Source organism: Natrix helvetica, assembly GCF_964273705.1.
Source record: "Natrix helvetica genome assembly, chromosome: 7".
Classification (NCBI taxonomy): Eukaryota; Metazoa; Chordata; class Lepidosauria; order Squamata; family Natricidae; genus Natrix; species Natrix helvetica.
This window is the reverse complement of record NC_138558.1, coordinates 12177584-12204708: the sequence shown is the minus strand read 5'-3', so window position 1 is coordinate 12204708 and position 27125 is coordinate 12177584. Positions and strand designations below refer to the sequence as shown.

Sequence of the window (27125 nt, the reverse complement as noted above, 5' to 3'; positions counted from 1 at the left end):
CTTTAAGTCTGGTGGACTTCAACTCCCTTCTGGGAGTTGAGGTCCTCCAGGCTTAAAGCTGCCAAGGTTGGAGACCCTTGCCATAAAAGACACAAAACAATGAACATCTCTGAACATTTGCAGGCACGTTTCTTAAGAGCCCGCTCAAAAGCTCTGAATGGAACTTGCTTGGGAAAATGCAGGCCACCCCTCATGTAACTAGATCACTATGATTCCGTTAAGGGGCATCCAATCACTTTCAGTCCTACAGAGAAGATAACCCTAAAAGCCTGCACTTTTCCATTAGACTCATCTCTCCCCAATACATACCTATTGGGTTTTGTTTTGTTTTTTCATTACAAACACAGTCAACCTGAGAAACTTAAAAAAAGATACAAATTTGCCCATTTCCCTGCCTTTTGGGGGGGATGGCAAAACAGCTTCCATTGCCATTTGGTTGTTACTTAACTTACACTAACAAATAACTGAGATACCAACACTGTCCTACAGAACACCATTCACTGAACTGATGTCATTGATATCACTGCACTAAATGAGGGGCTACTTTTTTTTTTATAAACTGCACACCCTAATTGTTTCTTTAACTTTTATTTACTAGGAGTATGTGCATCATTGCTCAGAACAGAACAGTTAAGACCAAAGCAAGAAGTCTCATTCCATTAATTCAAGGATATAAATTATTGCCAAAACATGCAGTTGTTAAAAAGAAACTTAAAATCTTGATGGTATCCTGGGTGTTCACAGTATCCTCCGTAAACAGTCATATCTTTGGACACAGGCTGGCTTGATTCCCACACACCTCTCTCTTCAGAAGCAGAATTGCATTCCCCGCTGGGCTTCACTTTTGCAGTCCATCCTTCAGTCCTCCTAGCCTCTCAGGGATGGTTGGAGGAATCCTTTCTCGATGAGATGTGATTTCAAAGTTTTATAAATGTTTAATTGCTCCTCTGGCTGGAGGACCAAGAGTTGTTTCAGCAGTTTGCTGGGATTCGGGCCTCTGGTGATTTACATTTCAAGAAGACAAGGTTTCAATCAGCAGTGCCACTTTTCTATTTGCTTCGTTTGTATATCAATTATAAGAAACAATATAGCAATAAAAAAAGTAAAGATAGCAAAAGGAGCAATGAAACATGCCCCTTCCTCAAAAGGATCCACCCCCTTACTTGCCAAAGGCCTGGTGAAGAATCTGGTCTTCAAAGCACTCCGAAATACCAAGAGGATCTTGGGAACTTCATTCCAGAGGGCAAGGGCTGTGACACAGAAGCTGTGCTTCTGGAGTACCAATACATGATGGCCCTTTTTAATGGAAGGGATCCAGAGCACAGCAACCCTGTTGGATCAAAGCCACCAGGCAGATACTAGGAACCCTCCAGGAGGGCACCCTATGCCACGCAGGGCTTTACAGGTAGCAGCCAGGGCCTTGAACTGCACCCAGAAGCAAGTGCCAACCTGTGGAGCCTGGAAAGCAGAGGTGGTAATGCCCTCTGTTGAAGAACACTGCCTGCATGGGTACATTCTGAAACAATTTTAAGTCATCTTCAAGAACAGCCCCATGCAGAACATATTGCAAAATCAAGCTGTGAGGTGGCCTGGGCTTTTCATTCAGTAATTTTGGTTTCATGTTTTGTTCCTTGGCTGTGCGCTCTGGAAGCAAAATAAGCACTAAAAACTCTTTTGTGAGGGACCAAAAGAGCCAAATTCCAACTGACCATCACTGCTGAAGAGGTGATCTCAGATAGTCTGTCTCTTAGCACTTCATAGCCTAATGACCACAAAGGGCAGCGGGAGAAACAATCTGTTAACCCTGAATCCTGCGTTTCATCTGTCACTCTAATCCTTCCTGCTCCTTCTTTATTTGATTGTTAATCTCAGGGTTCCTGCCTGCCTTTGTTTTCTAGGCAGGCACCCACGAGGGCTCTCCTCTTGACTCTACTCCTGGTGGTGGGGCAAGCAGCAGCAAAGCATTAGGCTTTTTGGACTACCTCATGGACTTCCTGTAAATAAGTCTTTTCTGTTTAGCTTACAAAACCTGGCTTCTGTAAGCCATACTCGGGTCGGATCCTGTTCTCCAGCAACACAAAGTGCTTCCTCTAACAATTGCAAGCCTACTTTCCCATTATAAAAAGCTGCCAGGGAAATTCGCCATTAGATAACTAGAGAATTTGCCGTCTAAAGCATAAATAGCTGACTTCTCTTGCGTGACTGGCCGAGCACCAATACAGATTCCGCATGAGAGGATGTAAGCAGTGCTGCCTGCTTTTGCCATCGGAGCTCTCAATCTCTCAATTCTGCCCTAATTCACCTCTGCTTTGCTTCCCTATTTCAAATGCCATCGGAATAATGATGTCAGGCGACAAGGAAGATAACCAGGGGGACCCAGGACTTTTGAAAAATATTTTACATCATGTTCAAGACAGATGAACAAGCAATTTCTTGAAAATAAAACCTCCCCGAATAATAAGCCCAATCGGGCTTTTGAGCAAATGCGATAAAATAAGCCCCCCCTCCCTGAAAATATTGCAACACAGCAGCAGCCATGAGGTGACCACGCTCGCCGCCTCCTGCACCTCAAAAATAATAAGACCTTCCCAAAAATAAGGCCAAGCGCTTATTTCGGGGGTCAAAAGAAAATAAGACCCTGGCTTATTTTTGGGGAAACAAGGTATATTATACCATGTCAATCCTTACTTATTTAGAGGTAATACAAAATTCTATGACATGAAGAAATTGCTTGTAGAGCTACCCATATCTATTCTTTCTATTTTTACCCTGCTGCTGAACTCAAAAACGATACATCTCCTCTGTGCCTTTCTTGGATATCATTTCATAGGCAAACACTACTGGGCCTTCTCTGTTTATAATTGCTGACACACTCAAGAAACTCATAGAAGTTTGACGCAGCATCTTTTGCAAAAAGAATGCTGAGTTTTCCTTAGCAAAATTTGTGATCTATACAATTGTAAAATCTCTTCTTCTTCTTCTTCCTGGCATATTCCCGCAGATGCAGGGTCCGTTTTTCGGATCATTGAATGCCACTTTGCGCGATTGGCTGCGTCTCTGGGGCGCAGGCCCATGGCTTGCATGTCTACAATTGCCAAACCTGGAGTTTAAATTAAACACTCTCCGTGCCGGCCATATTCCATTCCTCAAAGAAGACTGATTTTGGGGATGCATTTTTATTTCAGCTCAATAAATGTTTAAAGTATTCTTATTTTTAAGGACAAGAGAACGAGTAAGTTTTGAGGATGAGAAGAATTGACAGGTCCAATTATAAAGCTATACAGAGCTTTATAAATAGTAAGCAGTACTCTAAACATACTGGTAATAGCGCAGTGGGACAACGGGACATTATCAGGTTGTCAGGAAGCAAGCAGGCAGCTGATTCAGAGGATGGAAATGGCCGTGTTTGGTCTCTGGAAGATAAACCACTTCCATTTCCAAGCACATTGCCAGTTTTTCCTGGAAAACCTGGCTGAAATTTACCAGCCTAATTTCCAGCTGTTTTTTTCAGGCTTCCTGGTGTTGTGGTTACAGATGAGAATGAAACAGTTTGCTTCCCAGAGGCTTCTCTCCATTTGATTGAGGTTCAGCATCCTCAGAGCATCCGAGTGAAGAAACGGGGTGCTGGGGAACCACTTGCAGCTTCCTAGTTGACGTTTTACCTCACCCATTTTGGAGTCCAAAAGAATGGCTCAATTGGCTTCTTGGCTCTCAACACCCCTTTCATACAGCCCAGCCTTGGGGGCATGGCTGGTACAAAAGCATCTGTAGGTTTTCCAACCAACTCTAAAATGACGCCTTACGAAAACGTACCTTATGAAACTGGTAATGTAGACATGTACAAAAGTAGCCATCAAGTACTGACAATCAAAACGATCCATTATTCCACCATGGCCAGGAATAGTATCAGCAAAATCCTGAAAGAGAAAAAGACGTCCTTATATTGTTTGACTACATGGCCCAGGATCCACAGTTAGAACTTAGTAGGACTGTCAACCGATTGAATGTTGTGAAATTCTGATCTGGCAGATCACAGTAGAATGGACAACGCATAGAATCCCAACAGGGAATTTGCAAATAAAACAAGTGTGTGATGATGTCACTATGCAAATTACATAATTTGTATCAATGCTGCCATTTGCATAATGACATACAAATGACATTATTTTGGATTGACTCCTGCTATTTGCATAATGATGTTTAGATGCAAATGACATTATTTTGTATCAATTGATGTCATTTGCATAATGAGGCCATCACACAAAAGGCATAAATTGATACAAGTGGCTTAATCTGCATAATGATCTCATTACCCAAATGACATAAATTGCTATGTTTGCATGCTTTTGTGTTGAACAGACATTTGTGAATGCAAGACATCTCTTTCCCCTTAAATCATTAAACATTATGAGGTTTCATTGTTGCTATCTTTTAAACTATTGAGTTGAAAGTTAATTATCACCGCAGTAGTCCATTAATAATAGTTTATTATCTTTAGCAACTGGAGACACATTTTTTAAAATGTGTGCTTACTTTTAAAAAGCCACCCCAGGTTATGTACTCACCTTGATTTTGAAAGCTCTTTTGAATCCACTAGCAAAAAACCCTCCAAATGGCCCAATTAAAGATGCAAATGTTGACAATGCAAAGCTGTGCATCTGGAATGGGTACAATGTCACAGTTTCCTGCAATAAGACAGCATTTATTTGACATTAACAGACAAAATCAGTCCTAAATTTAGCATATTAACGGATTAAAAGCTTTCAAGCAAAATTAGCAGCTTAATTGTACAAACAAGAAATAACCTTGGTAGCCATGGTAAAAGTTGGAGTAAAGGTTGAAGATATATATCATCCAGAGAAGTTCATGATTCTTTTCTTCTTATGAAAAGGATAAAAATGATTCCTCTTTTGAGGCTAACTTAGGCCAGAAGAAGTATGATTTCATCCAAACTATGTTGCTGAATGATTAGTTATTTCTTCACCAGCATCATCAAGTTCATATAAATATTATATCATATTACAGCTAGCAAAGTAACTGAAGCTCTGTCCAGCAGAAGAGGGATGTGCATAATCAGGGTCTGGTACCAGAATTATATCTTGCTATTTAAATGAAAGGCACATCACTGGGCATTCTAGTTGCAAGGAAGTTCTCAAGGTGGTAGAAAGTCCTTCCTGAACCCAGAGGACAATCCACAGAATAGGTTTGTTTCACGTCTTGCTATCCAAGTGCAAAACGGACCTTTCTTTCTGCCATTCTGCCATAGTGGGTCAAATGAGGTTCTAACCTTCTGCCAAGCGTAGAGGAGTGTCATAAAAGGAAGGGAAAAAAAGGAAGGGTAAAGGTTTCCCTTGTTCAGTCATGTCCAACTCCAGGGACCAGTGCTCATCTCAGTTTCAATGGAGCCAACGTTGTTGGAAGACAGTTCTGTGGTCATGTGGCCAGAAAGGACTCTATGCTGAGGTGCACAGAACACTGTTACCTGCTAGACTGCTGTGGTCTAGAGGTGGAGCTCTCGCCTCACAATCAGGAGGTTGTGAGTTCGATCCTAGGTAGAGGCAGATGTAAGGTCTCCTGCTTGGGCAGGGAGGTTGGCCTAGATGACCTGCACAAGGTCCCTTCCAACTCTGTTAATCTGTTAAATCTGTTTGAATGGTACCTGTTTATCTACTCGCATTTGCATGCTTTCAAACTGCTAAGTGGGCAGGAATAACGGGTGCTCTCCCCGTTGCACAGCGCTCGGGTCTTGAACCCAGACTGACAGCTTTCCAGCTGACAAGCTCACTGTCTTTAACCTGTAAGCCACTGCACTTTTCTCCATAAAAGAAAAACTTAACAGTGATTTTCTTTGTGATATATTTTCTTCTTGTACTTGTGGGAAATAGGGGGAAAAATGCTTGTTCCTAGCGTTGTTATTTTATTTGTTCTAACAAACTAACCGGAAGGAGAGCTGAGCATTTCAGACACTTTTGCCCTTTTTCTAGCCAATTTTCTGAATGCTTAAGACCTAGCTTTTCTTTAAGGATTTAATTATGCATACCTTTCTCAGAGCAACTTGAAGCAATGGTGGTAAGGAGTATTTCTTTAGCTGGAAAAGTTCTGATGGTTCACACTCTGTGACAAACCTGTTAGTTTCACTGTTGTATTCCACGGGACATACAAAGTACTGGTGTTGTGCCAGAAGATGAGCAACCTGAAAGGACAACGGATATCCTTAGATATTGCTGATTAAGGGCTTCCTGTAGAGTTGTGGTGCAATTATGAGTTTCTCCAATCCTCCACTAAGCCTTTATATCCCCTGAAATTAGATAAATGGTGGCTGGGAAGAAAGCTTGGGAGGAAGGGACACAACCTGGCTAGGCAGGCTGGCTGGCTAAACTTGCTATCCTTGATATTTTTTAATTATTACCAAACTATTACTAAACGGTTATTACCAAACTATTACCAAAATTAAACAATGCTCACACATTTGCAATGCAAGTGTATAGACCAGCAATGGGAAGCCTTTTGTGCCTCACATGCCAAAAACGGGGGGGGGGAGGGGGAAATGCAGGGGGGGTCGTGCGCGGGCATGCCGCACCAATAATGCAATGCGCGACCCCCAGCATGCATGCACGCATGACAGGCACAACCCCCCCTTTTTTTCCATTATTTTTTCACCCTCCCCAGGCTCCAGAAGCTTTATAGGAGCCTGGGGAGAACAAAAACAGCCCCCCCACCCCTCCCCGGAGGCCCTCCAGAGAGGTTTCAGGAGCTTCCTTGAAGCCTCCGGAGCATAAAAAACCGTCCCTACTGGCAAACCGGAAGTTCAGGAACAGACTTCCGGTTTAAGCCCTCTGGAGTGTTCAGGGGCCTTCCGGAGGACAAAAAACGACCCTACGAGAAAACCGGAAGTGAAAAAGGCTAAAGTCACTTCTGGTTTGCTCGTAGTGCCAGTTTAAGCCCTCCAGAGCCTTCAGGGGCCTTCTGGAGGCTTCCCTGAAGGCTCCGGAGGACAAAAAACGACCCTACAAGCAAACCAGAAGTCCCTTCATTCCTGAATTTCCGGTTTGCCCGTAGGGTCGGGTTTTTTTGTGCTCCGGAGGCTTTAGGGAAGCTCCTGAAGCCTCCGGAGGGCGTTGGGGGAGGGGAGGCTGTTTTTGCCCTCCCCAGGCTCCTATAAAGCCTCTGGAGCCTGGGGAGGGTGAAAAATGGCTTTAAAAAAAGGCTAAAGTCAGCTGGCCAGCGTGTGCATGCGCGCTGGCCAGCTGACAGGGCAACGCCTCACGTGCCCTAACAAATGGCTCTGCGTGCCCCCTGTGCCATCGGTTCACCATCCCGGGTATAGACTAAGGAGAGGCCTTGTCTTCTTCTAAGTCAAAACACAATTCTTAAAACTAACTCTCCTTTTAGGATTCATATCAGGTCGAATGTCTATAAATCTTGAAACCAAGGGAAATCACCCACTTTCTCCCACTGTCCTTTGTACCAATTAGGACAATATAAATCTTATTCCATGAGTCACCCAGGAACAGCAAGAACACCTGATGGATTCAGTTTATTATTCAAAACCAGCTGTTCTTCTATATCCCTATTTATAGCCGCAGAACTCCATTTGGTAATATCAAGAACAATATTAAAGATCTGACTATGAATATCATCCATCTATAAATTATACTGAATTATGTTACTACTGAAAAACGCTATCATGGCAGATCAGGGTATAAGTAATAATCCGAACCATGCGCTTAAGATAAACTTTTGGTTGATGCCAATCAGGAAAAATAATTAGGGTCACAGGCAAAAAGTTAAAGCTGCTTCAGCAGTGATCCACTGGCTATGAAACTGCTTTGAATTACACAAGGTCTTTACATTTTTAAGAATATTTCAATGCCTTTATTATATTGCAGCCTGCTTTTTTTAAATGTCCCTGCAGTGCTGAGTTTTGAATATTATAAGTTTAATTATCTTAATGAAACTTTTAATAGTTACATTAGATAGCACTTTATCATAGCAATAGCACAGGCTTATATACCACTTCACAGAGCTTTATAGCCCTCTCCAAGCAGTTTACAGAGTCATCTTATTGCCCCCAATAAGCTGGGACCTTCTTTTACCCACCTGGGAAGGATGGAAGGCTGAGTCAACCTTGAGCCTGGTGAGATTTGAACTGCCAAATTGCCAGCAGTCAGCAGAAATAGCCTGCAATACTGCACTCTAACCACTGCACCACCGCAGCTCATAATACATCTTATTTATATTCACAATATTCATCTGAGAGCCAAAAATATCTATAAACACATACTGCTCAGTTAGATGTGAGTTATTTCTCAGTTTCCACAATGATTTTTATTATGGTGATTACAGATGGTTGCTAATATACATAGCATATTAATAACCAACCATTGTAATATCTGCCACTCATAAACTTCAATAAGAATAGAGCATTAAGTTTTAAATTAGTTTAATGCTACAGATTACCAGCAATTCTAGTCCTTTATGCCAATTTCAGTACCAGCACCAAATAATACAACATTAGTAAAGAAGATACTGCATCCACTTACAATAAATCCAAATATAACTGTGATAAAGAAGCCACCAATGAAGCCTTCCCAGGTTTTTTTGGGAGAGAGCTAATCAAAAAGAGAAAATTAAAAATTAAAAAGCAGCAAGTGGCACAAGATTCTTTCCTCTTCTGGCAAACATTGCTATGTTGACTCATTTACTTTTGTCTCGGTTCCTTCCAAACAACATGAAAATTCAGAGAGTTACATCAAAAGGTCATTTATTCCATGAAAGGTGGAACAATCTTCAAGTGCAGTAAATCAGGAATCCAGGCAGTTTTTAAAAATATATAGATTTATTGTATTGTAAGCTCTCTATAAGAAATCTGAACTACTAAATGTCAAAGCAAGGTGGTGGTAGATAAGAGTGAACAGAATTCAAGGTGGGCTGGACACAGAGACATAGACCTCTAGTGGGCATGAGGAGACTCGAGACTGATGACACATTTGACCCCTCCCTCGCGCTTAGCCTGGTCATCTCCTATATTATCTTTCTCACCTCAACTCTGTTTGTGCATTGGCCCCTAGTTTATCCATTTTTTAAATAACATTTATTGTTTGATGTCTTAATGTTTTCATATTTTATCTTCCTCTTTTTATGATGTTCTAACCTGCCCAAGTTCAGTTGAAGTTACTGCTGCCCAAGTCGGCACACAATTACTGAAAGCAAATATAGCTATGGATCATTTTCCTAAGTGATAAAATAGAAGTATAATGTTTTTCATTTGTTTGCTTAATTTATCTAGTTTTAGGACTTGTGTGGAGAATAAATCGTTTTAGGTTGTATTTATGTCAAAATATTGCAAATTCAAAAGGGTGCACAAACTGTTAAGCACCACTGTACTGTATGATTTGAGTAATGACATATCTAGGATTTAGTTTTCTAGCAATCATAATTTGGAGGTGGAATGGTGGTATTATCAGTAAGAAATAAGGATGCTTATATTTTTTTAGAATATACATATCAACTACAAAAATTAGTATTTTTATACACAATCATAATCTCACTGCAACAATTCTATTTCTACTTTCAGACACCGTAATATAAAACAATCAGGCATAGACAATAACTAGGGATAGAATAAATCAAGCAATTTACAATCCAGTAGAATTATAGCAATCCGAAGATAGTGTTATCCAGATAATATGAATGTACTATGTATTAGTTAAACCAAGATTATAATCTGTTAGAAATATAAGGACAAACTATATATTTTATTTTGCACTTTCATTGTCAGAAAAACACCCTTTATGTCTCTTTCCAATTCTGACGGATGTCTAAAAAAGATTTATAAGGGATGCCTCTCAAATCATTATTTCTCAAAACCAGAGGTGGTTTCTATAAAGGCTGGATGAGGCAATGTCACTCAGATATCAAGCAGTGAGAGAAATTACTGGCAGTGTTTAACTATTTTCTCTGAACTACCTTGTAATCAATGTGCATATTTCAAACTATGTATTTTTACCTTAATTAATGGTGTTCTGCCAAAGAAGAATCCACATATATAAGCAGCAATATCATTGCAAATGACACTTGAGATTGGAACAAGAAACCTGAACAGCAAGCAGGCAAAAAAAGTTAAACGATTTAAATTCAAAAAGAGACCATATTATGACCATAACGCCTTAGTTTGTAATTTATACTTCAACAATACTGGCGTCTACTAAGTCACCGAGAACTCAACGCAGCTCAAGAGAGTCTGTCATTAGTTTTTTGCCAAAGGGAATCTCAACTTCAGAGCAGCTGCTAATAAAGAAAATGAGGAAGGAATGTTGCTCTGGAATAATGGTAACTCAAACCAGTTAAACTACAAGGAGTCCTTGATTTTTGACCACAATTGAGCCCAAACTTTATATTGTTAAGTGAGAAATTGGTTAAGTGAGCTTCGTCCCATTTTGTGACTTTTCTTGCCACACTTAGTTAAGTGAATCACTGCAGTTGTTAAGTTAGAATCATGGTTGTTAATTGAATCGGGCTTCCCCATTGACATGGCTTGTCGGAAGGTTGCAAATGTGATCACGTGATGGCAGGACACTCCAACCGTCCTAAATATGAAGCAGTTGTCAAATATCTGAGTGTAAATCACATGACCATGGGGATGCTGCAACGGTCCTAAATATGAAAAAATGGTCATAAGTTACTTTTTTTCAGTGCTGTTGTAACTTCAAGTGATCATTAGACTACCTGTAAAGCCACTTGAATTAGGGAGAGTGATTTTCAATGATACCTGGTTGCTAAGCTACATTCATCCATGAGTTTTCAACAAACAGATATTGTACTCCAAGTATTGTTAAACTGAAAGCAAGCGCTGCTACTATATTGGTGGGAGGACTTTTTTTAGACAAAGGTGCAGACTAGCAAAGAGAGTATCTTCCTTGTTATGTTATACAGTAAGTTTACACAATCATGCTCAGTAATGTTATGGTTCAGTTGGCCCTTGACTTACAGCTGTTTGTTTACTGACTATTTAGAGCAGGGGTGTCCAAACTTGAGAACTTTAAGACTTGTGGACTTCAATTCCCAGAATTCCCCAGCCAGCATGGCTGGCTGGGGAATTCTGGGAGTTGAAGTCCACAAGTCTTAAAGTTCCCAAGTTTGGACACCCCTGATTTAGAGTAACCATTTAAAGTTACAACAGTGCTGAAAAGAGAGAACTTATGACTGGTCCTTGCACTTGTGAGAGTTGCAGCATCTTTGTGGTCATGTGATCAAAATTTGGGCATGTATTTATGACAGTTGCAGCACCCCAAGTTCATGGGATTGCTATTTGCAAGCTTCCCGACTGGCTTCTGACAAGCAAAATCGATGGAAGAAGCTGGGTTCACTTACTGACTGCACGATGATGCACCTAACAACTGAAATGATTCACTTAACAATCATGGTCAAAAGGTGGTAAAATTGGACGTGACTCACTTAACAGTCTCCTTGCTTAGCAATGAAATTCTCAATTATGGTCATAAGTCAAGAATCATCTGTACTTATTTACTTCTTAATTTGCCATTTAATTCTTAGCATGAAACCTATACTATTTATCTCTGCACATATTCCCACATACATTATATTCCTCAATCCTAAAGAATCCCATGGGGGGGGGGGTGTTGTCCTCTTAATAGTATCTCTTTAGAGACACCTTTTAGCCACCTTGGAGTTAGTTGGCTTTTGTTGCTAGCTGGCATCCTGCTAGTCTCGGTTCAACACTGTTGTCTGTTGCTCTGAAGTGCTGCCAATGCATAGGCTTTCGTTATCCTTCAATTGGCAAAGTGGGGAAAGGAAAGTATGTTACTAGCTGCTGGCTGGCTGGCTATAGGCTCTTTGTGTCTTAGGTGGACATGGAGTGGCTGCTGGACTCTACTTTTCCTTTCAAGTATTCCGTGGTTATTGGAATTCATGCCCCACTTTGTTTTGAAGCCAGATGATACACTTTATCCTGGCACCTGTTCGCCTCTCTTTGCTCTCCCACAAGACAAAAATAATCTTCTAACTCAGACCTACACACACCAGCTGAGAGTTTGATTATCATGATCTGATATCATGATTATCAATTCTTGTCAGTCAGAGGATGAAGGATTTAACTGTGATACTTTATAGCAATATTTTCTTGCTGACACATCAGAAAGGTCTCACTTCGAAATCATTAAAAAACCATTGAAAAACAGTAACATTCTTTAGAATATAGATATAGATGTATTCCAAATTTGCAAGAATTATTGTTCCCTTACCAGATCATGCCTTCAAACAGATTCTGAATGACAAGATGAGACTGAGTTACAGTGATCAGCAAAGTGACATGAGTCCATGCGAACTGGAAATAAGTGTAATAACACAACAATTTGTTACGAAAGCAAAAAGCTTTACAAGACGTTATGAGAACAGACATCTATAACAATATTTATATCTTCCACATGGTAATTAAAAATGCAGAAATTAAGTTAATATGAATGGCATATAAGGAAAATCATAATGATCAGTCTAGATGTATACATAATTTAGAATTTGAACATTAAAATGTTAATGAAATCATTCTATATAACTGAAAAATTGTACATAGGCTCTGCAAATTATTAATTCTTAAAATGTGATCTCCATAGAACTAGATAAAAAGTCCTTTTTTATTGATAAACTAGCTGTTAACCCGGTGTTACCCGGGTATTTATTTACAGGGGGAAAATGTCCGGACCAAACATAATCTAATGTTGGATTTTCCCTCTTACCAGAGGAAGCTCCCTTGTGGAGTACTGTGAAGCCGTTACCATGGCAACTCCACTGCGCTGTACAGTAGAAGTAATTTTATGGCAATACAGTAGAAGCCATTTGAAGGCACAACAGGCTGTATCTTAATAGAACACCCTCCCCGATGGGTGTTAGGGGTGTCTTACCCCCACAGTATTTGTTTCCAGAGAGTAATCATCTGTGTACCAGATTTGGTTGAAATTGCTTGAGGTGTTCCAGAGTTATGCAAAAATACACACACACACAGCCATATATATATATATATGTGTGTGTGTGTGTGTGTGTGTTTGTGTGTGTGTATATTCAATCAATGTGCTGCCCCTCGTAATACTTGTATGATGAAGTTACAATCTCACTATATTTAATGCCTGATCAATTAACAAATATAAAAGGTTTAGTTTTGACTTGTATTCTACCAATTTTTGTTAGATTTGACCCAAATCTTTATTACTTTGATCTAGTGAAAAATTCTCCAATATAAGAAAGTAACTTTCAGTTTCTGTTTCTAAAGAATTTTCAAACTCCTAACTTAATTGTAATGGCCATCAGTTAAAAACCATATTAGCTCTAAAAAGGCATGGACTAGACATTACCACACAATTTAAGATTTTGTGTCTGGGTTGCAAACAAATCTTCAATTTCCTTGCAAAGCAGTGCTACGAGGAGATTTTCCAGGACAGCTCTTGTGTTAATATACAATCACAGGATGCAAAAATTGTCAATTTCATATTTAAATGTTCATTCTCAACTTATTTAGAAAATAGTCAGTTTTAGTGACTAAAGTCTATAGAAATTCATAGGCATCTTTCTTTTTGCTGAAAACATTGTAACAATCTTAGAATTATTGAATAATCAATGTTAGAATAATCTTCCTATTTTAAGAATTTGGAATTATTCACTACTAAGTCAAATTAAATGTGGAATTAATAACATGATGTAAATAATTTTGAACTGTGTCCATGAGTCTTTAAAATTTACTTTATGAACGTTTCTATTCCAAAACCAAAATACATTTTAAAGAGCAATTGAGATACCCAAAGATTGATACATACCATATAAAACTGTAAGCGATAATGTCTCTTCACCAAACTCAATACAAACATACAAAACCCTGTACAAATAAAGAAGACAGGTGTATGTTTTACAACATTGTTCTCATTATGCTAAATAAATTGTATCAAGCTCATCAGCAAGACTGCTCATTATTAGCTCATTTGTATTTATAAGAGTCCCACTGCAATCTACAAATATTTTGAATAAATACATTCAATTCTATGTTATTTCCATCATGACACACAGGACATATGTACTTGTGTCGTTTCTGTCATGATATATATGTCACTTGCCACCATCCAAGTTACTTTCCCCTTCAGACATTCACTAGGTCACTTTACACACTATATAATTTAATATAAACTGCATGATTTGCAGCATGAAAACTGTGAGCAAAGATCCCATTTCTCAGGTTCTGTTAATTAATAATATCTGCAAGTATAACTACTGTATTCTGATTCAAGGAAGTCTTTAAAACACAGTGGGATACATTAATTTATAATTTATAGCATCTGAAAAACTAAACTGCATCAAATACTTTTTAAAAAGAAGTCTTAGCTATTTGTTTAGCTTTGCAGAAAATATTTTTTAAAAAAATCAAATATTCCTAGATTGTTCTTCATCTTAAGCAGTGAGTCAACTAATTAATGAATTTCTATAAACCACCTTTTAAAACTATAATTTTGGCTGTTATTAAAAATGCAAATACTATGTAGCATGTATTCTTCCTTATTTGTTAATAAAGTTTGCAAATTAACATATGCATTAATGATCTGTACTCCATGCAAGTTTGAAAGGCACATTAAAGGGCAGCTTCTGTCATATATAATCTACTACCCAAAATGCCCTAGAATCTCTGCAGCACTAATACACATTGCATTTACAGGGCAAGAATGCAATTTTTGACAACAAGCAACATAACTCTGCCTGTTATGTGTTCCAGAGAATTTATTCCTTCTTGAAAATGTTAACGCTCTTGCTACCTAAACACAGCTTGAAACTAAATGGAGGGTAAACTGACAACAGTTGTTCTGACATATTCCTCTGAGAGTTTTATTCTTCAAAAACCATATAAAATATATAACAGAGAAAAACTATTACTTCTATCAGTATTAACAATGCTATTGCTAAATGCACGCTCTCAGGATTATACAAAGATGGCCATGTCTTTTCTGATCCTTACTCCAATATCAGGCCTAATCTACAGTTGCATTAAGAACAGAAGACAGAAAGAGTATCAAAATGATTTGATATGTCTACAATATTCACTGTAACTCTTGGATACGTACCTTATATTCCTTTCTTTTTAACCTTCAAAGGCTATATGGAGCTATGCCAAGTATTCAAAGTGTGTTTCACAAAGCATGTTGGTGCAAACAAAGAGAATCTCCTTAAAGACTGAGACATTCTCCAGAAACCCTTGTGAAAGCAGTTGCAAAAGCGCTTTAGAATTTTCTGCCAGCAAAACATTTTACATGCACATGCATGCAGAAATGTCTTCGGAAAACCTCCAGTGCCACTGCCATTGCTTATGGCAACTCACTTTGCAACACGTTGCTACAAATGTTCTCCATTGTCCTAATACATTTATCAAGGCCATATATAAGGATAACATTTCATATTTTGAAGAATACCAGAGGTAGAAGGTTCAACAAGTTACATTAAAGCACACGAAATACACTGATGACTACAAGCTTTATTCTTACCTGCCAGATAAAGTGTAAAAGATATAAATCGGTGGTAGCGAATTAAGAATTGAAGTTGTTCTCGTCTCTGAACAAAAGTAGCGAAGTAATCTGCTACTGTCTCACCATAAAAGAAATAGTTCACGCATAACAAGAAGTACCTACAACATACATTATAGGTTAAGATATAAGCTACAAAGTTTATTGTATTTTATTTTACTTTCTTAGTATTACATATAATTTAAAAGGATAGAATCAAAATGTTCACTCAGTTTAATCCAAAAGAATACCAATATTCTGATACTTTAAAATAAATCATAGAATTGATGGAGGGTTGTCTAAAATAGACATATTTTGCCATATGAAGAATATAATTATTTAAATTAGTGTTATTTGATAAATATTTATAATTTGGACCTTATTAATTCAATTGTTGAGTTGATCCCACTGTTGTGGGGTCTCAAGAGTTCAGTTTAAATGCATTCAGAATAAAAGCAACATACAAAGCCAGCGGCTAGAATCAGAATCATTAAATCCTAGGTTGATATTTTTCTTAGAAAGCAACCATGATAAAAAATAAATTTGGAACTCAGAGCTAAAATTTTTAAAAATCCAGTTGTTACCTACCAGCTTAATGTTCTAAACCACGGTAGGTCGTAAGATCGATATACTCTATAACCTATAGTGATGATTTCATGAAAGCACTTGACTTGAATGCTTAAGACCTGAAATAATGGAAAGGGGTTACAGAAGTTCTAACACCGGATTTTCTAGAGGCATGAGCGATTATAAAATATTTGTATGCTGTCATTTCTAGAATTTGTACAATCAGTTTGTCTTAACTAAATGAAACTGAACTGTCATTCTGCTGATATAGCTGGAGAAGCATATCATTCTAATAAAACCACAGGAATTCTGAAAATTGCCCATTTATTGTAACATTGCAAGGCACTTCTATGTGCATGAACATCTTCATTCATTGTTTTTACAATTAATCCTTGGATTGTGACATTTATAGTTCCACCTAGAATTAAATGAAATTTTGAGATATAAAACTTACAAGCAGCATCAGCATAAATGATCCCATGTATATAATGAGGGAGAAACCTGAAATCATTGCTAAAGTTAAAATTCCACGAATCCACCAGTTCTTCCATCTGAAAAAAGCAAATATACAAGTTAGTTTTACAAGCTCTTATAACCAGAGAAAATGTTTAGCTAATCAGTAACATTGCAAACAATGAAAGTTTTGAATACAGGGATTTCTTAAAAATAAATTCAACTTTCACATGAGAACTGACAACGTATCAGAAATAGGTCTACTTGTACTCAATGATCTTCATTCTAAGGAAATGACCACAGGATTCAAGCGCTTATTCTGTTAGTAAGATACATATGTGAAGTATACAATAAAACTACAATGTATTAGAAATGTTTAACTGACTCAATATTTGTACATAAACGAGTGATCTGAACTGTGTTAACATGCCACTTCCATTCAAATGGTTGCTGAAGACCCTTCTAAGCAGTTCTTTGCACATAGCCTGTGACAAATATTAATTTTAAGTTAATATCACTCCAGCTATGTTTATCCCTCATACCTGGAAGATAAGCCAGAAAGAGCCCTTTTAAAAATTTCTGGAGTGCTGTCTGTTGCTGGGACAACTTCAGGAACTTCTGAATCATTTTTGAGGTCCGGTTCTCCAAATTTTTCATCTTCATCTATATCCTAAAACACAAAGTGCAGGATAGAAACATAATATTTAGCAATTTAAGCACAAAAACATACCATAATTTTAATTAAAATAACCAAATAAAACAGCCAGTATACACTAACGTAGCTGCTTCACTCAACACCCCCTCCCCAAAAAAAAGAAAGGATGCAGTTAGATCTCCAAACTATTTAAACTAAGATATGTAATGCTGTTTTTTTAATCATTTGGAGACTGACTATAGCAGTTTCACTATAAAATCTTAACTGGCCAAAGAATTAGGCTTTCTGGAACCTGGGATTTTGTATATACAGTCCATCCTTGACTCCATTAACATATAGTTGTGAGATTTACTGTGGGAATCAATAAGATAACACATTTGAGGCAGTAATAGCCCATGCTATTTTAATACTGTAAGAATAAAAAGAAAATGAATATAAATATCTTGTTGGACAACTTTAAAATATTCTCTCAAGGCATGTTTTTAAGGCTTCACACATCTGTTCTTATTTCCAAATGCATAAATGCTTCTTTCAATAAAGCAGGTAAAAGAAGTTCATAAAAGTGAATTTTAGGTTGCAACTGTAGCATGTCCAAATGTTCTAAAAACAACCATTCCTCATTTATTTATTCATTCATTCATTCATTCATTCATTCATTCATTCATTCATTCATTCATTCAGTGATTTTTGTAAGATGTATCATTCCCAATGGATTGTGGGCAATGAAAAACATAATGGCAATATAATTAAAACAAACAACTAAAACAGTAAAATCCTATTGAAAAGTACCAAACCAAACCAAAATGCAACACGCTCTTTTGTTCAGCTTAAACCAATGGCATAATACAATAAAACTGTTTAACTTGCTTACTCTGTAGAAGTGTTCCTAAATTACCCTGTTAGAAACAAAATGCTCATATTTAAAATTATCATACATTTCAAAACTGAACATACATCTCAGGTACAGTTTTAATCCACACAAAGAAACCTATGAAAATAAATTGGCATGTTTGTTAAATCAACTTTATTAATTTAATTAATAGCTTGAGCTATGTTTGCATGCAAAGAATAAGTCATATGGTTTATCAATAAACTAATAATGGTGTTTTAAGTACTGAGATTGTTACCCTGAAATTCCAGATTTCCTTAAGTCGAAGGAAAATAAAGATAATATTTCATTATTCTGTTGTACTTATGCAAAATACATAATTCTAAACTGAATTATATGTGTCCTTTTGAGATCTATATACTCCATAAGCCATGGGTTCTAATTGCACAGAGACTTTCTTAGCAAAGTATTGTAAAAACTCCACTAAGCAAAGTGCATTACCATTTGCTGCACTTTAGTGTTTGCTATGTAAAAACCATATACGATACGTAGCAATACTTACAGAATTCCACTCTTATAATGTCTAGTCAATCCAGGATCTGTTGGGTCAAAATTTTAGAGATATTTCCTTACCTAAATACAAAACCAGAGTGATCATGGGCAAGCACAACTTCCAACTTCCTGCCAACTTCCCCATTGACTTTCCTTGTAGGAAGCTGGCAGGGATTGTTGGAAATGAATATCAGCTGACTGTGACTGATTGTGGCGGCGCAAAGCACTGAAGCAGTCACAACTTTGCCAAATTTCAATTTCACAGAAGTCATGAGGCCCAGATTTTTGACAAATTCTCTAAATTAGCCCACTTGAGCTATGTTGATTCAGAAATAGTTGGTTTATGATGCACTATTTCTAACTGATTACAAAATATCAAACAGACATCAAACAGAATTTTATAGATATATAGATGTACTGATTAAAGTTTACATCTCAAATCATATTCTTCCAATGCTCTTTATCAGAACAAATTTCTTTCTAAAATGCCTTAGAGTAACATTCTGTGGTAAGGAATTATACCATCTCTTAGCAACAAATAATCTCAACTTTTACAAACCAGGAATTGCTTCCAAATGGGTCATATAAAAGCATGTGTAATAAATAAATAAAGTTATTTCTGGATGCAAATAGTCCAAATGGTGTATCTTCATGCTAAAATGTTTGAATCAGCATACCTCAAATCCCCTAACTTAAAGAATGAGTACAAAATCTGGAAGTCATTACTTCTATGTAATTGAAATTTCAAGGATCTTCACATCACTTGTATTTGCAAAGCTGTGACTCTGTAGCATTGCCATAAGCACATGATCATCACTTCTGACACTCCCTGCCAGCTTCCTACAAGCAAAATCAATGGAGAAGCTGGCAGGAATTCAACATTCAGAAGTTGATGCTGCTCCCACTGGGTTTTTTTTTTTTTTGCCCACCCATAGCTATTCTGTTTATCAGTGAGGTAAGGAAATATCTCTAAAAGGATGACCTAACAGGTGGTTGTCTAGTAATTCAGTAATGTAATTAGTACTGTTAATAGCAATTTAGAAATAGTTAAGAGCACAGAATAAATGGAGATGAGAAAATTTAAATGTTGTCCTACAGCTGCATAGTACTCAAGGAAGAATCATTAGATATGTATCACTGAAAAGGATGATTGATTAGATGCACTAATGGTTTCCTTGCATTAAATAAACAGATTAAAATGAACTCATCAGCATCACTTTCCAGCAAAAGGGGTATTGTTGTGAGCATCTTGAAGGACACACATTAGGTAACCACAGAAGTCGGTAAAGGAGGATCCTGTACATCCTTTCATTTTTGCTAATTGACATTATGGGAATAACTCATTTTCTTGAATAGCTGGAGTACCACTTGCAATAATAGTATTAAACTATAATAACAGAAAACCATGAAATCCTAATAGGTGATATCCATAATTGAATGCAACTAATAAGTCATGTTTTAAAGTTGCCGAAGATAATATAAACACAAAAGAAATTTTGGGCTCAATTGTGATCGTAAGTTGAGGACTACCTGGGCTGAGTTAGTGTCATCCCCTTACCCTTCAGATGGCAATATAGTATGCCTATATGCTTTTCCCACTGTCAATCCCTAATCTCTTTCAAATCTCTCTGCTCCCTTCCATCTTAATAGTACTGTCCTGATTATGCATCTGCAGCATTAACAAAGCCTTTAATTTACCTTTCTGATTTTGCTGTCCTTCCTTCTTTTGAACATTCCCAGACAGAGGAAAATATCTACCAATCGAAACATTAATGTAGTGGGGTGGAATTTGGCATCTGAAGTTTGATATCTCTGAGCACCTGAATCCTTTCTCTCAACTAATAAAAGTTAAGCACATTATAACTCATTAAATGAAATAATAAGTGTATAAGAATGATAAATGTAAAGAATAACAATCATGTGAATGTACACTTAAATGGTGTGTAAGAGGAAAAAAATTATTTGGAAAAAAAAGTTAAGCACTGAGAAGGTGGCTGGGATTATCAAGGAAACTGAATCACAAACACAATCATAATCCTATCAATATGCAAGGCACAAAAATCTTCTAGTTCCAGGATCAAGCAGGACTATTTTATTATCATTTCAATGTAGTACAATTTTAACACTGTCCAAAGCCTGTACCCCCTCTGGAACCATGCCTGAGTGCAAATCAAGGCAGGAGAGGATGGTTATGTTTTTATGCATATGTTTGTGTTATAGACCAATGGCCTGACTAAACAAAAGGGGTTTTACAGAAGTAAAAAAAAACTTTCACCTCTGCTTTTTTTTTCTATCTCCTCTATACTGAAAATACAAAGAATGGCAAAAAAAGTAGTTAACAGAGGACAAAAAGAAATGAGAACATAACCAGATCAGGCTCAAACTACCAAGATTTATCCAACAGACTACAGCTGCGAGAGTCACTTGAATTTGTCACCAACTAAATGGATTGAAAAGTGCATCAGATGTATAGTTTGCAAATGTCACTGGTCACTGTCAGTGTAAGGAGGAAAACATTACTTTAGTATAAGTTTAAGCCTGTTTGCCTCTTGGGTTGAGGAAGAGCTAAAGGAAAATTACAAAAAAGACATTGCCAAGGTACCATAGTTAGTTGCAAGTATGGAAAGTCCTTGTGTGTGTGTGTGTGTGTGTGTGTATATACATACATACATACATACATACATACATACATACATACATACATACATATATATATATATATATATATATATATATATATATTCTCAAACAGAAGTATCCTAACATCTCAACTATCTTCATTCTGCAAATCGGCACCACAATTCAAACTAAAAGTTCATTCATAAAGGTTGGGGGAATATACAAGGCAACCTTTAAGAGGTGTCATAACACGAAGAAGAAATGTAAAGGCCTCTATAGGTCTTACCTAATTCACAGTAGATGGACAAATTAAATAAATATATCTTATTTATCTAGACCAGGCTGTTTTATGGAAGTTAATTGATGGAACGGATTTTAAAATAAACATAGCAAAAACTCTGGATTCATCAATATAATCGTTCCTATAGTTTGACATGCTTTGTAATATAATATAATGCAATTGTAAAGATCATGCATTCAGAAAGTTTTCGATCAGTATGACCTGCTCTAACATATGCCGGTGAAATAGGGACACTCGCAATCGATACAAAAGCTAAAGGGTGGTGCAAAGAGCCATGGAAAGATACATGCTCGGCATTACAAAATAAGATAGAAAGACCTGCACATGGATTAGAAAACAAACAAAAGTATACAATATCATCAAGAGAGTAAAAGAATTAAAGTGGAAATGGGTTGGTTGCATAGCAAGAAGAACCAATGGCAGGTGGACTAAGGCAGTCATAGAATGGATCCCACTTGATAAACGTGTCCACAAAAGAGACCTAAAACAAGAGGGATCGATGACACCAGCAATAGCTGAAGAATAGTTGAACTAAGGGAGATATGATTTCTCATCCATTTAAAAAATAAGTCTGTACAATAAAACTTAACACATCAGGAAGAATAGAAGACTAGCACTTCAGAGTTAGAATTCTGTAAGGGCAGCCATTTAAAATATATCTAATATAAATAATATATGCATAGACAATAGACCACTAAAGCATTATATAATAAAAAGATTCCAAACAATTCATGTTGAAATTAATTATGGGATAATAGTGGTAGCATGGCAACAAAGCTATCCACTCTCTAGTGATAATGTATAAAATAATACTAGTGTCATTTCAATGGGTATAGGCTACAGAGCTCTTAGGAATCCAAACTGTTTGCATTTCACTTGCAACCAAAGGTGAAACAATTCAAAGGCTTAACTACGTTCAGTTGCTTAGTTAAGTTAGTTGATAAGAAACAATACTGCATAAGGAGTCTACATCTTACCTTAAAATAATATATTTATAGATTCTAGTTCATATTAAAAGTAGCATAGGATCTCTCTTTATTTTATATGATGCTTTTTCTTTTTAGGTAACAGAAGTATACATAATTGTGAAAGTGTATGGTGCTCTTTTTTTAAAAACATGTCTATTCAAATATCACTATGTAACAAATTTCAATTTAGTTTTTGTTCCTGGGTAGAAAGTGTTTTTCCCTGAGTCCTTATGCCTAAAATAAATAGAAAATAGCTACCGTTCAACAAAAACTTTGCTTCTGTGGTCAGAACAATATTTTGAAATTTATCTGTTTTTGTGAACATTCTCAATTCACATTCAATGCTGAGTAGACTTCCAGAATATTCTGGAATGCTGAGAACTGTCGAAAAGTTTCTAGAAGTGACCAGATTTTTCTAGAACTTTCTGGAATCTTTTAACTTTAAAGCACTTTCTGGAACTATCCAGTAGTATCCATAGAAGTATAAAGTAAAGGTACTTTAAAGCAACATTTTAGTTTGTCTAATTGCTGAGTAAGAGAACAGTAAATAGCAATATTTGATTTAGATGGCATCAAGAAGTTGTTTGCACCCAGCAGATGCAATTTGCTACGTGTGTGGATAATTTATCAAGACAAGAATGATAAAGTACTCTGTAAAAGTGTCTATTAAGATGTGTAAGGCCTACATATCATATTCTCGAATGCTTGTCAGGGATCAAGACTAGCCCTAGGCACCTCATTTCACATGCAAACAACTAAACACTTGAGGATAAGGTGAACAATTGCTGCTCACTAGATGGGATTTAGTGAATTATTGGAGTTTAAGAGTTGCAATTAAACATGTTCATTCTTTTGGGGAAAAATACTACAATACATATTTTATGCCCTATAACAATAATTAGATGTGTGAAATATCTTTTTTTTTAAATTTATATAATTCTGCTATGTTTGCAGGCTGATACAGGGGAGAAAAGAGCGCCATGAAGTTTGCTATTCCAAGAAGTTGGTGGAAACCAATTGACGTTCAAGTAACTGCTAATTCTGCATAGTGGATCCTTCCATACATCGAACTGGTAAGAGCATGCCTCCTATTATGTATGCAGACATTCCTTCATCCATCACCCCAAATCGCACTTCCCTGAGCTTCCCATTCCCACCCCTCTGGAGAGGGATCAGCCATCTTCAGTAGTGAGAAGCAAGTCAGATAGCAAAGAAGATGTTGCAAATGCAGATCACAATTTCACAGGTGCAACTGAGGAAAGAAAGCCACAATGATCTGATCAGAGACCTTGTTCTTACCAAGTCCCATGCTGAGTTTCTGACATCTAGGCTCAAAGAATGGAACTTGTTGGATGAAAGTGTGCAAGACACAGATGAGAGAAAGTGTTTTTCCAACTTCTTCAGTTGGCAAGTTGGTCTCTGTTACTGCAACAATGTGGCTGGTCTATTTGAGACTATAGGAATCACCTGCAACCTAAATAAATGCCACCATATTCATCCAGCAACCTCAAAGCCTTGTTGCTTTGTAATGGGAAAAAGTACCCATCTCTCCCTATGTGAATCTCATTTTTTGCATCTCAAGGAGGATTACACCACTGTCAAGATGTTGCTGAATGCCTTGAAGTATGATGATTATGGCTTGGATATCATTGGAGACTTCAAAATGGTGTCATTCCTGATGGGCCTCCAAGGCAGTTTCATGAAGTTTTCTTGTTTCTTTGCCTCTGGGAAGCTGGGACACTAAGGCACACTATCACAAAAGGGACTGGCTACAGCAGACCAAGTTCTCCGTAGGAAAACAACATAACAGCAGACCAAGTTCTCTGTAGGAAAACAACATAACAACAATGCTGCTGGTAGAACCTCAGAAGATGCTGATGCCACAACTGCACATCAAGTTAGGCCTCATCAAACAATTTGTCACTGCTCTAGACAAGGAGTCGGCAGCTTTCAACTACCTCCAAGATCTCTTTCCACAGCTGTCAGGGGCACAGGTTAAAACAGGTATCTTCATTGGACCACAGATAAAGAAGATCATAGAGTGTGACGAATTCGCCAAGAAGCTGAACCGAAAGCGGCTTGGAATTATTTCGTTGAAGTGGTTTATGGATTTCTGGGTAATCACAAGGCTGAAAACTATGAGTAGGTGGTTCAGACTCCCATAAAGAATTATGCCAAAATGGGATACAGAATATCTTTCAAGATTCATATCCTTGATGCTTATCTTGACAAATTCAAGGAGAACATGGGTGCTTACTCAGAGGAGTAAGGCGAATGCTTTCATCAAGATATACTGGATTTTGATTCCTCATTACCAAGGACAGTATAATGAAATGATGGGAGGACTATGCTTGGAGGCCTCTTTGAGAAAGTGATTTGCAGATTAATCGCAAATCTAGAAAATCTACTCATTTCTAAACCTTTGTGAATGGTTATGACAGTCTTTGTGTTTTCGCCATCCAAGTATATATTGTTGTTCTCTAACTGCTTAAAAAGATACAAATTTACCTGTTTTGTACTTGGCTGTGGTCACAAAATGAAAGTTTGTGATGGATGTAGTTATTTTTGCATAGGCTTTAAACATAAGCATAGATGGATGTAGTTATTTTTGCATAGGCTTTAAATATAACCCTTAGAAGCCAGGAACAAAAATTGTGTTACATGGTGATTACAATCCATCCTCTCACATAGTCACAAAATTCAATACAAAAGGTTCTCAGGTGTTTGGAAATCACTTTAAGGCTCTTAAAATGCTGTTTCCAGTCATGTCAGACTTTGAACTGAGTTCCGAATATGTGCATACTTATAAAGGGCAGAAAATGCAGTATCTATGTTTTACTTCTTTCGGCTATACAAAGTCCATAAATTAATACGCTGTTTACATCCTATAAGTCAGCAAATACCTTGAAAACGGGGGAGGAGTGATATATGAGCGGCCTCCTACATAGAGCGCAGACTGCAGGTAGAGAGGAAATGGCCTCTTACCGCAGAAGTGAGAAAAGCAGAACAGCCACATTTTTAAGCTTACCCAGTTCCCATTTTATAGTAGAGCGATAACAAAGGAAATGAAAAATAGCGATTCTGATATGAACCTACATTCACTTCCGTAAAATTCGTCACATGCAGAAGGTCGGAAGGGGGGGGGGGACGACTTCCTAAGAGGGAAGACATGGAAACAAACACCACCCCTAAATACATTACTCAAGCATATTTTGAAAAGTGACGCTGTAATCGACAGAAAGAGGGGATGGTGAAGAGACATGCACGGTTCCCTCCTCTTTCAAAAATGAAGGGGACGCCACATTACATGTCAAGGAGGAAAAGCTATGAAGCCGGATGAGAAACGGAGGATTCCCACATTCTCTCCGGCTGCATACCTGGAGACAGGTAGAAAAGAGGCTCATGCAGACTTACCTTGTCCCCCATGCTTTCTCTTTCATGATCTCCACCACCTCCTCGCCTCCTAAGCTCCGACATCTCAGAAGACATTAAAAGCAGCAGCAGCAGCCAGGGCACAAGGAAGCAATCTGGAAGATGTGCAGGGTGTCAACCCCCACCTTCTTAAGTGCGATGTCAGATTTTTATTCCAAAGGTTAGGCCTCTAGTATATTTTTATATCCCGGATGCCATCTAGGATAGAACCTGTCGGCAATGAAGAAGGGGAAAAAAATCCAATTTCCTCCCTATGGAAGAGAGCACCTGAAATCACTTCTCTGCTGCAAAAGAAGTCTCTCTCTCTCTCTCAGCCTCCTTTTTTTTGCAGACTAAGCCTGAAGAGGCAGCATTTTGGAAGGCGTCCTGAAGGTCTGTCTCCTCTCCCGTTTTTCACGTCCAAGTAGGAGGGGGGGTCCCCTCAAATCGGAGGAGGGGGGAAAAACCCTTTTCATTCAATGTTTCCCCCCAAGAATCCTTTTTTTCCCCCTTTTTTGTCTTCACGGGAAATGGAGAAGGTTGGCTGCTTCGCACAGGGAAGGCTCAGAATTTTCTTCTTCCAAAAAAACACGAATCCATGTAACCTTCCCTTCCCATTCAAAAAGCCTTCCTTCCACGCAGGTTTTTTTTTTTAAATGGCTCAGGGGGGAGCCCACCCCAGTCCCGGCTGAAAAGAATATCGAAATCAATCCAATCTTCCAAACTCCCCCGCCTCAAAATTAGGATGGGAAAACGAAGGGGGCTTTTTTTCCACTTAGAGAGAAGTTTGAGGGGGTCTCCGAGAAAATTCACCCTCTTGAGCAGCTCCTCCGGGCAGGCGGGACTCCTTCTTACACCCACACCCACAAACCCCCTAAGGTAAAGTTCCTCTACCTTCTCCCCCACCCCGCTTCATAAAACCCCACAGCTACGAAATGCGAGCATGGGGGGCCCCCAGCACCTCCTCCCCATGCTTTCTTTCCACAAGAGGCGCCCCTCAAAAAGGGGCCTCTCGAAAGGCGGGACAGGCAAAGCCCTCCGCCTGCCCCCGATTTGGAAGTTGGGGAGGGGGAGGCCTCCGGCGACGACCCTTCCCCGGTGAGACCTTTCCCTCCTCCCCTCCCTCCCCTGCGGGGGGGAGAAAGAGTGGGGGGAGGAAAGCCGGAGCGAGCGCGAGCGCGAAAAGACGGTTGACTGCGCGCGCACAAACCCACGCGCG

General features: G+C 38.1%; 1 protein-coding gene across 1 annotated transcript; it reads right to left on the bottom strand.

Annotated features, from left to right (window-relative positions):
* Nucleotides 1-86: 86 nt before the first annotated feature.
* On the bottom strand, nucleotides 87-27115 carry CDS1 (CDP-diacylglycerol synthase 1). The gene is made up of 13 exons (XM_081960187.1): nucleotides 25910-27115; nucleotides 17114-17241; nucleotides 16573-16669; nucleotides 16140-16237; nucleotides 15534-15673; nucleotides 13827-13885; nucleotides 12264-12346; nucleotides 10010-10097; nucleotides 8544-8612; nucleotides 6041-6193; nucleotides 4566-4685; nucleotides 3814-3917; nucleotides 87-997 (listed from the first exon to the last, which is right to left on the bottom strand). Exons 1-13 carry the CDS (start codon nucleotides 25982-25984, stop codon nucleotides 868-870), a joined length of 1344 nt encoding a protein of 447 aa, XP_081816313.1. The 5' UTR covers nucleotides 25985-27115; the 3' UTR covers nucleotides 87-867.
* Between the last annotated feature and the right edge of the window lie 10 nt (nucleotides 27116-27125).